Source organism: Rhea pennata, chromosome 1, assembly GCF_028389875.1.
Source record: "Rhea pennata isolate bPtePen1 chromosome 1, bPtePen1.pri, whole genome shotgun sequence".
In the NCBI taxonomy this organism is placed as follows: Eukaryota; Metazoa; Chordata; class Aves; order Rheiformes; family Rheidae; genus Rhea; species Rhea pennata.
This window is the reverse complement of record NC_084663.1, coordinates 6,849,435-6,864,742: the sequence shown is the minus strand read 5'-3', so window position 1 is coordinate 6,864,742 and position 15,308 is coordinate 6,849,435. Positions and strand designations below refer to the sequence as shown.

Below are 15,308 nucleotides of genomic sequence, written 5' to 3'. Positions count from 1 at the left end.
GGATGAAGTAGTTAATGCTGGGGGAGCAGACTGCTAAAAAAAAATGTACAGCCTGTATTTTAGAGGATTTGCCCCAGCTGACAGTCGCGTGGCTTCTGTGCAGTCCCACTGCTCTGGAAATCAGCAGCGTTTAGCAAGAGCGCAGAAGGGAACACAGCAAGAGTAATAACATTGTAGAGTTAAAGATCCTATAAATCCAGAGAGTTATAGATCACTACTAATTATAATTTCCAAAACTGATGGCTCAGTTTTGGCTTGAGGAAATGTGTTCACACTGTGCATATACAGTAAATGAATCAGTATATTTGATTACATTTATTGAAAACTGTCACATACCTAATTTGTAAAATACAATTTTTTAAAATCCTATTTGACACAACTGCATGTGGACTGTTGCCTGAATTATTTTCTCCTCAACTTTTCAAGGAGAATTAACACCAAAACAGTAATCACACGTGTGATTCTGTGTGCGAGGGATGGAACCACTTGTAGCCTCAGCGAAATCTGAATGATTTTTAGAGATACTCTAGAGGTCACAAAATGTGAAAGGCAAATTATTGGTCAAGGATGTTACAGTTCTCATTTTTCTTTCTTTTTTTTTTTCTTTCAAAGAAAAGGTTGAGTGAAAGTAGATACATTGTAGGAGATGAGTGTGCTTCAGCTTACATCTTCTCTTAATTTTTGTTACAGAAAAATACCCCCGAGAGAGATGGGGTTTTGCTGTTTTCCCGTTAGAAGTTTTTTTGCTTAAACAAGCAAAAGGCTCTGCGAGTGTGTGTGATTGCGAGGAACTGGAGAGCAGCTGAACAGTCGTCTGATCATGACTTGAGACTGTGACAGTTTATCAGAACTGTGTAACGATTTATAAATAATGAAAGATGCCATAATGAAAATCAACTCCAATGCAGCTCTATAGACACGTGTAAAACCCCGTGATTCCAATGTTGTTATTGCGATATCTTTTCAGTAGAGCAGTCGCAGCTCTTACAGACACCATTGTATAAAACTGTTATATATTATATTCCCACTAGAGTATTTCCAACAAAGTATTTCTGTCATTCACTGTCATCCTCCTATTTCTCTAATTGAAGTTGCCTAAGTTGAGAGGGGGAAGGAAGAAGGAAAGCCATCAGGGTACCTGGTGGTTGCCAGCTGTTCTGGCATGCACAGAGGACGTAATAGCTAAGTCCGTGCTTAGTTTGGACTCTGAGCACAGAGCCTTAATGACGAACCCTCTTCACACTGCTGAGATTTTTTGGAATGAGTTTGTTGAACAACTCTTGTATTTGCACGTTCTCTTCATCTTAGGCAATTCACAGAAGGTGAAGCACCTCAAAATGCAGCAGCCTTTATAAATATACTTTCTTTTCCTTATAAAAATACATTCTTGTAGAAAAGATTTTTTTTTTTCAGATTTTAGTTCTTTCTGAGGTGGCAGACTCCTGCTTGTGTACAGTTTTTGACGTAACAGAAAACTTTGCTTTCAAGAAAGCCAGTTTTGCATCTTGCAGTAGCTAGAATAGCAGTGCCCACCCTTCAGACTGGGGCTACGCGACAGTGGTCTCGTTTCTTGGCCGTGAACCAGTTGGACTTGAGAGATTGGTAAGGGGAGGTCATGTGCCACACTGATGCTGGGATGGACTTAAATATTAGTTGTCAGCTTAAATAATAATTTGGAATATTACCAATCTGGTGGGTTTTTTTTGCTTTGTAGGCTTTTAAAATTCGTTCCATATAGAATCTTGTGGTCCAATTTGCACGTCCCAATTTCTTTTTGAGTGAGTAGCTCCTTCTGAATTTGTAGAAGGGCACATCTTCATCTAGTATGTGTTTGTCATATCTTCAAAATCAATAACTTTAGTAATAATAGCAAGGGTTTGTGACCCCTATCCTTAGCTGAAGATCTGCTTAGCAGCATGTGCTAGATGTGATACAGAGCTTAAACCTGTATTTTAAATGTGTTATGTAATTATACATACCAAGGATGCCTTTTTGGACTATGTCCTATGTTGATGGAAACATCCCAGATAGCATAACACCAGTCTCTAAATGATGTATGTTTTTTATACAGTAAATGTTTGGATTACGAATTTATGAATTTGTGTTTTGTTTTTGAGCTAGTATCTTAACAAAGCCTTGATTTTAAAGATTTTGTTGAAGATTGACTCATTGCAATAAAGTGTATAGACACAACCCAGACATTTCCAAAATACAATTTCAATTGTATGTTATAGTGGAAGTAAGACAGCCAAGAGCTGTAGTATGGTACTTAGAGTAAAGAAATTCAATTAGCTAATATTTCTTTTGCTCATTTCTATGTTTCTTTACTATTTGGTAACTGAATGTTTCTCAGAAGTGTTTTTTGCTCAGATGCGTCCCCCTCCTTCCCCAAGGCAGTGCAGCCACATCATTTTTCATTGTATAAAAATTATTCATATTTGTTTTTCCATGTTGTTGTTGTTTGTGTGATAGTCTGTGCCATGGAAGACTTTGTTCTTGAGATGCATTTATCTCCTATATAGTTGTTAGACAGTGAAAGTCCTTAATTTAGTGTTCTGCTGACTCTAGCCAGGATCTTGCAACGTCTTGTAATAACTGCAGGCTTGTTATCGGGATACACTATTGCTGTACTGTGAATCTGAAGAATACAATTAAATGCCATGGGAGACCTATAATCGATTAGGGCTTCTCTCTCTGGTTACCAGCTAAGGTTTGGAAAAATTTGGCTCGTTTTAGTTTCCAGGAGACATAATCTCTTTGCAGAATGACACTGTGGCAACTGGTGTTGCATGACTTTGAAAAGAGAATTATCTCCTTCACAAGCAGTTATTGGTATATTTGGGTTAAAGACTGATATTCCCTACAGGAGCTGAAGTCTGGATATATGTCTATAGAAGGGCGCTTTATGGCATTCCTTAACAGGAGAAAACTATACTGAAAGAACTATGTACATAGTAAAACTGCTGAAGCTTTAGTACTTGAGCAATCTTAATAGTATCAAAGGCAGCAAAGTTTTCTTAAGCAGGCAGTAGCTCAGAATATTGTCGTTCTGTGGCTAAACAGCATTACAGCCTCCAGGGTTGCTGTAGCGTCTTAAATGAATTTAAAATTTTAGCTTGAAAAGAAGACAGAAAAATTATTATGATTCTTCTACAGCCTTTGTTTCTGTGCTTCTCTATGTTGTATTTCGCTTAAGGAATCATCAAAGTACTTGAGTAAAGGTCACACGTTCTAAAATCCAGATAGGATGTTTTTCTGGCTTTGAAGACACCTTCGAAGATACATTAGAAACAATGTGAGGTTTATACTGTTGTGGAGTGTTCATTAATTTTCCAAAACTGGAGAAATGATCTATCCAATGAACTCTCTGTGCCATTATTAAAATAATGGTTAAAAACAGCTTTGGAAAGGTTCTCTTTCTTTGTTAGAATTCTCTGCTTTTCCCTTTCTTAGTCATGTCTTCCGAACTTTTGTGCTATGGTTGGTTGACCTGAGGTTTTGCTTGCCTCAAATCTCTCCTGGCAGCCTAAAGCCACGACTCAGGCAGCTGGTCTACCTTTATGTGTTTAGGTGGTCTACATGCTCCTAGATGCTGCAGCATAGAGATACAAATTGGAAAAGAATTAAGGAAGATGACGGTTGTGTTTGTTTATTGTTGTGATTTGTTTGTTTATTCATCTTTTCAAGTAAGCCCGATGAAAACTGAACCACTGAATCAGAGGACAAGAGCAGTGACATGTCAGAGGCAGTACTCACATGTGCAGACAGAAGCACAACTAGTCCACACAGTTAGGCACAAGTCCTGAGTTGTCCCCTTCTGGCCCATTTCTAACACCAGATTTGTGTGTCAGAATACAATGTATCATGAATAGGGAATTTAATTTTCTGTTTCACAGCTAAAAATTACCTGCGGTGGTGTTTGGTTATTTGGTAGTCTTAGAAACTGTAACTATAAGATATTTTAAGAATTGTTTTTATACAGATATGTCCTAATGTGCATGTAGGAAAATATTCAATTATTTAGTTCAGAAATACGTTCTGAAATCTGTTAGCCTGGGACATGGCATTTCCTTATTTGTGGTGATCTCGCACATCAGTGGTCTGTGTACATGCACTTTAGCACAGTTGTGGTTTTACAAGAATTCGATTTTTTTGTTATTGCTGTTGCTGTTAAGCTCCAAAGCTTGTGAGATATTACTGATTGTCTTTTAGCATCCCCGTGTATAGTTCGTAGTTACAGTGAGCTCTCTGTGGCTTGGTCTGGAACTTTGCTGTTTTGGGGGGTTTATTTGGTAAGCATAAAGCATCACGTTCAAAGCCCTCTTTCCTCTGTTTGTAGAACAAGTGTTATGGGGCAGAGATGATAATTCTGATAGGCTGTCCTGCTAGGACAACTCAAATAATTGCCTTTTTCTCTTCAGCACGTTGTAGGTCACTGTTCCTTTAGTTCAGAACTTCGTAGCTTGTACTGCAATTACCTTTTTCTTTTCTCTCCTTTTTACAGTTTCATAGGAGAATTTATAAAGGCATCCCACTGCAGTTCAGAGGGCAAGTCTGGTCTTTACTACTTGATGTTCCTAAAACGAAAGAAGAAACAAAAGACCTTTATAATGTAAGTTTGCAGAATTTCCATTTAATAGTAAAATTAAGAATTTCAGATACCAAGACTGTAGCTTTTATTAAGCTTTTGTTGTTATATGGTGTTAAAAAGAATTAGAAATTGCATTTAACTTGACTATTTATTTTTTAGCTAGAAGAAAGGCCATGGCTTGGAAGGTACTTTACCAGCTTATTTTTCAGTCTGTAATTTGTTTAGTTAACTTCATCTTTTTTTTTCTATTTCTTCTCCCACCACTCAAATCCTTGCAAAAGCCCTCTTAAAAGTGAAGACAAAGCCCTCTCCCGGCCAGAAGACAGGAACCTCTGAGACTACAACTCTCTGAGAAATTTCTGTTAAGGAAGCACCATGTTAGCTGAATATCAGTAAGAGGAGTTCTAGTATTTTTTTGGGGGGATTGATGCCTTGATAATCTTGTAAAAGCCAGGATGGCCCTGCTGGAACAAGCTGGCATCTCATCTCCAAAAGCAACTTAGATATTCATTACAAAATGCCAAAATGCTGTCTATTTATTTTATAGTATTCTCAGAGGTGTAACTGGTCATGGGATAATAACTCTGCAAAGTGTTACAGGCCTAAATTGACCACTTAAGTAGATCTCCTACTTAAAATATGAAGAAAATTTTTATGCGTATCCTCCCTGCACCTGCAATGCCCTGAGCAGTAAATCCCCCTCTGAATTATTCTGTTTCTTTATGTTCCTTTAACTTTTTCCCCACTAACTCTAGTGCTTCTGTGGGTGTCAATAGAGCTGACTGCTGTCAGAGCTCCACTTAAGATCTGTAAATGTAGAATAAGGTTCATGTGCAGACGAATAGGTTAGGTAGAAGAGGAATTAGATCCTTTAAATTTTTGATTTTTTTTTCCCTCCTCTTCTGTGCTAAGGAATAACGGGGAGAGGATTTTGGTAACAGAAAGGTAATTTAATATTGTGGAGTGTCTGCATTTTTCCCCACTGGAATTTTGATGCTCACTGGTTTTTAAGAAATAATGCCCAGAGTTTTCAAAGAAATGCTTTGCTGGTTTGATTTTGACATTTTTAGTGGCATTTTTTAGGAGCTGAGACTTTGGGCCTGAGTAGGCAAGGGAGCTTGTACAGTCGTGAAAGAAGATGGATGTTGGCAGTGATGTTATCTAAATTTTTTTGTCTCTGTGATCTTCCTCTTGAATTATTTATCACTCTTTAGTCTGACAGGCTGCTCCTTCTGACTTATATTTTGTCTAACTTCATAAGTAAGACTAGAGGCAGATCCAAAAGGCATAAAATGGAGTTCACGCTGAATAATGTAGCTGTGGGAAAGAATACCGAGTAAAACTACAAGCCTTTAAAAATACGTGAATTCATCTTCAAAGATTATTAATGCCATCTAGTGCTCAATGCAAAGAAAAAAAAAAGTCTTTGTAGTACAAATACAGAAGTAGAAGGAGTTTTGTCCATCATTATCCTAGCTTGTTTATTTGCAATAAGCTCATTTAACTGCTCTCAGTTTTCCCCATTTCCCGAAGAGGTATTAAAACCCCTAGTTTTAATACCCTAGTTATGAATCTCAGTTACAAATTGTACATCTTATAGGAAAGATATGTGCTTTTGCTCTAGGTCAAACTCACTGTATGTGTCAAGAGCCTCTTGCAGATCTCTATGCAGGGCAGTTGCCTAACTGGTTCTTAATCTTCTCTCCCTTCTGGTGCAGGGGCTCTCTGTTCCCTTCCCCAGCACTGGTGGCTCATTTTCCCTAGTCATTTTTTTCCACATCGTGGCAAGGATTTAGGGTGCTTCTCTTCCTGTGTAAAACAGTTCAGAGGCGCTGGGTCCTTATGGCACCTTAAAGCTGTCAGGTTTTGATCCCTTCCTCTTTTCTGCCTGTCTGCGGTACAAACCGGTCTGTGTGCGAGGACTTTAAATTGTACTGAAAAGTGCACGAAGCAGAGATTGCGGCTGGCGTTACGCTGCTTAAAGGCTGCTGCCGGTTGGGTCATTGCTCTGCAGGTAATTCCAGATGTGCCCGAAGCTGCTGGTTGTGCTTACCAGACTTTGTTGTTCCCTGTATGTCCCTTTTGTTTTTTTTATTTTTGTCTTTGAATCTTTTTGTTTTCTTGAAACCAGGTCCTGCAGAGCCTTTTGATTGTATGGTATTCTCTAATGATGTCTACTCAGATGTGCTGTTTTGAAAATACCATGTTGTACCTCACTGAGAATGCCTTGCAAATTCAACGTTTAGAAAAAGAAATGAGAATAAATGTTTGAATGTGAAGGGAAAATTATTTTAAGTGTAAAAAGAATAAGGCGGCAGTCCTGCCTATGCAGGGTTTTTTCTGAAGCATTCAATGGCAAAATTAGATTTAATTACACAACTTTTAGAAAGCGATAAAATCCCACCACTGAATTGGATTTGACCAGAAAGTCAGAGAAAGTGACTGGGGAAATGTCCTGTTATTATCTAGGCTTAGGAAAAAATACAAAACTACAAAAGAAAAGAGCAGTGAAGTAAGCAGCTTAGGAAAAACAAGGCAGCCAGGCAGCAAAAGCCACATTAATCATTTGTTAGAAGTCCAGTCTGGAGCACTTGCATCTCTAGATTCTTGCTCCTGAGTAGCTAAATTCCACTTTTATCTTCTTGTTGTCACGTGCCTGCCTGAGTAATGACAATTAAAAATTTGAAATGCTGAAATGAAGCCTTGAATATCGGTAGTGAATGGTGTGACACAAAAATGTCCTATGGGGTTAGTTTTTAACATTTATACTGTGTGAATGCATGCCTGATTCTGCAGCGTTTGTGTCTGTATGCACACATCTTGGAAATTAAAGTTGTTGTTTTGTTAGTTGCCCTTCTAAATCATGACATGGCAGATGCTTTAGTCTTAAGTATAAAGTCAGGTAGGTTTCTTCTATTTTAGGGCTTGTAATTGTGAACTTAATTTCTGTTCTTTACTGTTTTCCTAGAAATTGAAATGTGAAGCACGAGGGTCTTCGCCAGATATTAGACAAATTGATCTCGATGTAAATCGAACGTATAGAGATCATATCATGTTTAGAGACAGATACGGTGTTAAGTAAGTAAAAGTTTTTTTTTTTATTTGTTTATCTTAGTTGGCTTCTGACTACTTTAGACTTCCTTGATCTGTCCAAAAGTATTGAGTGTGTGCTTCAAATTTTCAAAGCAAAACTGCCTATGTGTAATTCTGTAATTATGTTTATTACTGCAAAACCAGATGTTCATTTCCAACCAGCTGGTTTTCCCTTACTATATGGTAGTCAGCAGCGTTATAAAGAAAAACATTTCTAAAGTGTTCTCCTCTTTTTATTTATTACATATTAAAGCCAACAAAGTCTCAGATACTGTAAATACAACAAAAGCATGGAAATGCCAAGTTAATTAATTAATTGAGATTAATTACATGATTTCTGTATTTAATTGTTTATTTTTAAAAACAATAACTTTTCTTACATCTCTGAAATACCTGGGAAGGTAAGAAGTATTAGCCTTCCTTTGGGTTTTATATTCCTTCTTTCCTAGTTTCTAAATAGGAACTAGATAGAGCAGTATTTTTAGATGGGAGCACTTATTTACATACGTAAGCCATAATGTGTTTAGATTTTCTTCAAAATACTATTTTTTACTGTCATTGCATGAGGAATATTAGGCAGCTATCATCTTTAAAAATGCTTCATAGTGAAATAAATGGCAATGTAAACATCCACGTTGTTGCTAGCTTGCAGCATCAGCACCCTGCTGAGATGAATAGGGTGTTTCTTTTCCTTCTTTGAGTGTATTAATTCAGTTTTTAATCTCCTTTTCTTTCCAAGGCAGACTCTACTGTAGTCTACTATTTTCAAAAAGCTATACTCAAAGAGCTATGGACTTTAATGTGATAATAAAACAAACATTTTCTTATATCATTCTTCCAGGAAGTTTGCAAACAAATTATAAGTACGGGGAATTTATGTGATGCCTGCAACACAGGATGGAGTGCAAAACAGAAATGTCTAAGCCAAGAGTGCTATATGCCAAAATTCTGTGCAGCCACTGAATTTAGGTATATTTGTGCAGTGCTGTACCTGAGCTGATATGTGTTGCCTCTCAGCAGCATGTACGAGTGCCTCAGTCATATTTTTCTGCACGTGTTGCACACATTTTTGCACATGTTTAGCTGAAGCTCACCACCCTCACCAGCTTGATGTTCACACAGGCAGCACCAGCTCCGGTCCCTGTAGCTGTGGTGTAAGCACGCCCACAGACTCCACGTGAGGCTGCGTAAAGCAGTTTTGCCCTTGGAATAATTATTGGAATTATTGCACATGTACTGAGCATTTCCAGTGATGCCTTGATGAAAATTCAGAAGTCATGTCGTATATCAGTGAAATAAAGTCTCATTAGTTTTGTCCCACAAGATAATCAATAACTTGTTTGACTTTACAGCAGACTATGCTTTTCAAGGCTCATCCTTTTCTAGGTCTTCAGAGGTATCACAGAGTGTGAATAGTACTAACATTGCCATTACTTTATAAAGCTTGATGTGAATGAGATTGCACTATTAGTTTCACATGGTCAACATTCCCCTGTCGGATGATATAGCACATTCCTGTGTGTGCTGTTCGGACCTTATACTTGTGTCTCAATTTGTCTTTGTAAAATAAGACTCAAGCTTAACATACTGTACTTCACGTTACACCTTAGTTTCTGAAGGATGATTAAACTCCAGTTTCTGCAAAAATATAGAGGAAAATGCCATAATATAGACTTTTCAGTAAAATTCTCCATGGATGCATCCTCTTCCCAACAGAAAATATGCAGCTTTTTGCTTATGCTTTATTTTTAATCTGCTACTAGCTCTGTGCACGTGGATTAGTGATAGATAGGGGGGAATTTCATGAGACACAAGGGACAGTATGCAAAACTCAGCAGTCAAAATTTAGCAGTTTAAGCTGTGGTCCAAACTAGCGTTCACGTCTCCAAATTCTCTCTCCCATCAGACCACAAAGCTGTGAGTTTAAAAATTCATTATGAGAGCTCTCAGAGCGTATAATTGTCATTACTTAGGTGTCCTGGCCTGGGGAGAGCAGAGTTTTTACATTAGTCCTACTGCCCTCACAATTTAGGATTCGTATAAGATGAAGTAGACTCTTTTTACAGAAAGCAAAGGATCTATACTCGTTAAATCTTTATAGCTGCTTAAGTCTAATAACTCTGAAGTACGTAGCGGTCAGTATGTTCTGAAGGACTGAGCATAGGACAGAGAGTCAGGGTTGATATTGCTTCTCTTCAGATTGACAGTAGCAGTCACTTGGGGGATTAAAAGCAGACTTTAATTTGGATGCTCAGATTAAGACACCTTGGAGGATGCTTTTCTATGTTAACTCTTCTACATCTCTCTTTGAAATTAATAACTACTAGTGTTCTACAAACTCGGGCAGCAGGTCTGCCGTGCTCAGAGCTTTTCACTCCAAATTAATCGGTTTGAAATGTGGCCTATCCTATTTGTCTTTTGTTTTTTTTATCTCTAAGAATAGTGGTCTATCACCATTGCCTTCTCACAGTATTCTAAGTGGTGGTTTTTGAATCCTTTCAACATGCAAAATGTCAGGAAAGTGCAAAATGTCATAAGTCAATTTGAACTCAGAAGCACAACATCAACAAAAAATGTTTTTCCTACTTAATGCTAGTTGAGTTAAATTGGGGAAATAGTTTTCCAAAACGTACCTCGGGACTTTTATGCTTTTCTGATTAAAAAAAAAAAAAATCTATCTATCTATACATACATTATATTATACTCTTTTTCTACTATTATTTCTCCAGGCAACAATCGTTATTCCATGTTTTAGCAGCATATTCCATGTATAATACGGTAAGTTATGTACTTTTTTACTGAAAAATGTTTTCTCTGAACATGCTGTAAGATGACTTTGCAATTCTGTGTCCTTTCTCCCCCAAAACTCTCTTTGTAGACCTTTTGAGGTACAGAGAAACAAATGGTTTGCTATTGTCATGTTTTGAACCACCAAAGTTTAAAAAATAAGTAAATAAATAAAACAAAGCATCTTGTTTATAAGTATCTAATTTTATTGGACAGGCTGAATTGTGCATACAGTTCAACTGAAACTAAGTATAGTGTCTAATGAGAATAATGAATTTGTGCTGTGCTTGAGTTTTACACTGCTGATGTTTTTCCCTCTTTATTATATGCCCCCACTAAGATCATTTGTATGATGGAGGGAAAAAACATGCAGCAGAAAGATGCACATTGAAGTTAAAAGGACATATTGCATAACCTGGAGGGTTTTAACAAATGGAAAATGTTTTTTTAAAGTTGCGTCTTCTTTACTTAAGCCCTCATTTAGGAATGCTCATGGGTATGTATTTAAGTGTATTCCAGTATAAACTTGGTCTCGGATACAGTCCTGAATGAAGATTTTTTGAAATGGAGTTTCTAGACTTCATCTTAGGGGTTAGAAGCTTTTGCAATTTGTCTGTTGGCTGCTTGCTAAAAAGAGCTAAATGGGGACAAGATAGCTTTTCTGTTTCTTCTGTTTTTTTAAACACTATCCTCTCACTTATTTTGCCCACAAATAAATAATATTTGTACATCTTTCATTTTGCATTCATCAGCAGCTCTATAGAATTCAGTGTAAAAATATGTGAAGGTAAAGAAGGGAGGGTGAACCATTTATGGATTTGAGGGCTAAGTAATTACTCAAAATCAGATACCACTTTGCTTCATTTTCAGCATTCTGGAAAATGCAGCTGAAATTTCTTTCCTGTTTCAGTTTCTGCCTCCTCACAATTGTTTGGCCCATGAGAGAGCTTATACTTCTATTTTTTAATGCTGGAATATGTTTTCTTTCACTTAATATGTTGTCTGGCTTTTTTGTTCTTGTTGTAAGCTGTCTTGAGACATATTGAGGAAAAAACTCTAGAAGGAGGAACTTCCTTTATCTGTATTCTGTAATACATTGTCTGGATTAACTAATAACTTCAAATTGCATGAAAAATACTGTTTAGAGTCAACTGGTGATGGGAAGATTGAAGGGAGTTAGTTATTTTAGCATTTATGCTATTACATTCTTTTTCTTAATGCATCACAGTTCTTATGCAGTGGTTTTATTTCTAGAGTACAGTTTTGCTAAGAACTTTAAAATCTGAAAACTTCACTCAACAATTAGTTCATTCTCCTTGAGTATTTCATCAGTGAGGTTCTCTGAGCGGTTGAATGATAGTAACGGTTGATTCCTACTGTAAGAGTCAAAATTAATGCAGAGAAGGCACAGAAGTTGGGAACATGAGATTTTTTTTTTCCCTACCTTGTTACATCTGCATGCTATGTGGTGCTGTCCTTGGGCAGGTTCATTGTTAGAAGTCGTTCTGTTGAAAACTCCCATGCTTAATAGATGGTGTCCAAACGGTAAGAAAATAATAAACTGAAACTAAGTGGGAAAAATGTGACCTTTTTGAGAGTGAGATGATATAATCATTTGACATTATTTGTATGAACAAAGGTGATGTGTATCAGTAGAGAGCTGCAATGAGCAATCAAAACTTCCAGTTTGCTTTTCAGTTGGAGGATGGTGCATCATCTGTTCTATAAATATTTAAAAATTTTGAAAGATGTGTCCAATGGTGTCATAATTAGAGAGCTTATGCTATCAAGACAGGCCGCCTCTTTCCCAGAAAAAAACTAACAGCTTGTGGGTGTAAGGTTTTTCTTCTCAGCATTTTAATATTTTCTTTGTCTAATTTCTAGGAAGTTGGATACTGTCAGGGAATGAGCCAGATCACAGCTTTGCTCCTTATGTACATGAATGAAGAAGATGCCTTCTGGGCCTTGGTGAAACTTCTCTCGAGCCCGAAGCATGCTATGCATGGTATGGAACTTCAGTTCACTTAGTATATGTTAGGTTTCAACCTGCCCTATTTAAATTTTAAATTATTTGAAAACAGGATTACACTGTTCTGTGTGTATGTCCAAAATTAGCTCAATAGGAGCTTTATAATTTCCATTTATAGTGGGGGCCATTGGATGTTACTGGAACTTAACCAAAATTGTAAGTAGCTGTTTTCAAATAGCTCTTAACGCAAATCACATATTTCCTTTCTTCTTCATCTGTCATATATAACTAGTTGAATGCTGCTTATGTAGACATCTCTATAGCAAGTGGAAACCTAATGCAGAATGTGTTAAATAATGCTGTGGCAGTGCTATCCTTTGGCAGGAAAGGAGTCCAGAGTAAACAATTAACATCATATCGAGGCATTAGCCTTGAGTTTCTTAGATGTATCTCTGCCTCGGACAGAATTTCCTTCTCTCACAGTCTTGTTACTTTTATATTATTGGTTGTTCTCTCTTTCCATTTTAAATTTGGTGTGATCTATGCATATTCCATGCCCATAGGGATATCTTCTGCAGATGTTAATGACGTGGTGATTCAGAAAAGCTGTAGTTCTTCTCAGGCTAAAGCCTGAAAAAGTAAATATTATCTAGAGTTTACTTGAATTCTAATGCTTTTCAGCAAATTTTCAACAAATTCTGTCTCTTTTTCCTTGCTTCAGACTTTTTCATACTATGATAGCTCCTTTCCCTGGAGTCTTTCTGGACATTTCTCTGTCCCCAGCACAGTATGATAGTTGGTTATTTTTCTGCTTGTACTTCCTCAAAGCTATCAAGTTTTTGACAAAACAGTTATATCTGACAGGAGGGTAAGTATCATAAATGAGATTTTAATTCATCAAGAGTCAGAGATCTTCTTGGAGCTTTACAAAATGATAATGCAGATTGTTGAAGAGAATCTTACAAAAATCTGTATTCATAGATTTGTTGGTAATCAGCAACTACAAAAATACAAGTACGTAGAATGTTGAGCTCCCCAAAGATTGTGGAAAATTTTAGATGTTTTGGGGAGTGAGTCTAAATCAACTTATTGTTATATTCAAAATCTGTTGATCAGATTCTGATATGTGGAGCACCGCATATATCCATAACTGCTTTTTTGAGATGCCATACACTCTTAAACAGGATTTTAAAATTTTCTACAGATTTTAAGTATTAGTATTTTGTCTATGTTCCTTTTTTTTTAATAAAAAAAGAGTCATAATATTGGAATGTGAAGCTAATGGAGAAGTTGAATTTCTAAGGCTTATTTTTATAGTTATCATTTGAACTTGCTGGGGCGAACAAAAAAAGGTTCAACTGGCAGCTGATGAAGGGCAGATGTACTGCCTGTAGACATATGGGTGTCAGTGCACTGTTATTGAGTGCCCAATCTTTTATAGATATATATTCTGTATATATCATACATACATACATATATGTATATATATTTTTATATATATATATATATTATTGTGGAAATTGTATACAGTAGGAAATGGCTAAATACAGTAGTAATTGCAAAATATATTCAAAAGTTAAAATACCCCTATTGGATTAGATAGGATGTTAGGGTGAATATTGGATAGCTGGAAGTAGGGTTCATATTTTTAGTTTTTTGATTTATTTTCTTTTACAAATTTAAAATAAATGTTTTAAAAAATTACTCTTTATTCTTGTGATTTTGCCTTCTGAATACTTTAAACCACCATCAGTGCTCAATCTGAAAGCAGGTTGCTCCAACCGTGATGCTTTGTGCATTCTTTTCCCCAAGAAATTAGTGCCCTTTTTCTTCCTGCCCCCTTTCAGCCTGACCTGCCTCCTTCATTCCTTCCCTTCTTCCCACCCGCAGTTACAGGACACATACCGATCAGATGATGAAAGTGGGAAGGAGGGAGCTTTGAGCATCGCGTAAGGCCCTACAGGCCGTATGAACCATCACGCCGTGGTTCGTGCACTTGTCAAAGCTGGCCTGGAAGCATCCTTTAAGGAAGTTTACTTTTATAGATAACGCTGACAACCTTAATTATAACGCAAATAAATGTTGCTTCCCAACTGACTATTTACTTAATGTTACTAACCTAATCTAAGACTCTGCTTTCAACAGAAGGTTGTACCAGATAATCTCCAGAAGTCACTGCTAACCTGGACTTTCCTGTGATTCTATGAATATATAGACCTTAAATGAGTTTGTGGCACAATGCAGCATTGCTGTAAATATCACTGTAGTTTGTGGAAGGGAAACTTAAAAATTGACTTGTGTTGTACGCATGTAACTGCACTTGTTCTTCTGTGGGAAAGTAATCTCAGACACTGCTTACCTACTCTTTAAAGCCTAAACCCTTTTAATTCTAAATTGCTGATGTTCCTGAAGAAAAAATTTTGTATCAATATCAGACTGCTCTCTGAAATGAATGGCTGCACATGGAAATAATGGAGATGGGCCAACTAGTTAAATAAGAAGGGTGCTAATAGGAACAGGATAGTTAAAAAGTTCCTCCCTGTAGACAAAGTTTTTTTCATCCGTTTTTTCCTCCTCTACCTGTGATCTGGAGACCTAGCATGTTTTTTGGGGGGCAAACACATATGCCTCAAATACATACATAGTCAGATTAATCTCTGCTATAAGACCCCTAGATTTCAAGGGGTGAATTTGACCTTTGAATGTTTCACATTTTATGTATGAGATTAAGTCTCTAAATGACAAAATAGACATAACTGACCCTGAAAATGATCTAGCTTTTTGAAAGCTCTTTCCTTTGGGGCTTTTATAATCTTACAAATTAAAGATAATGAGTTGGCATATAGAAATTGAAAGAGCTACTTTCCA

The 15,308-nt window shown here is 36.8% G+C and overlaps 1 protein-coding gene across 6 annotated transcripts in view; it reads left to right on the top strand.

Moving 5' to 3' along the window:
- The window catches only part of USP6NL (USP6 N-terminal like), a 111,656-nt gene that overhangs the window by 74,436 nt on the left and 21,912 nt on the right, over nt 1-15,308 (top strand). For all 6 annotated transcript variants that reach the window (XM_062580677.1, XM_062580686.1, XM_062580661.1 and 3 more), the window contains 4 exons: nt 4,505-4,612; nt 7,560-7,669; nt 10,414-10,462; nt 12,356-12,476. In XM_062580677.1, the coding sequence (XP_062436661.1) occupies nt 4,505-4,612; nt 7,560-7,669; nt 10,414-10,462; nt 12,356-12,476 (388 nt within the window). The remainder of the gene's footprint in view (nt 1-4,504; nt 4,613-7,559; nt 7,670-10,413; nt 10,463-12,355; nt 12,477-15,308) is intronic.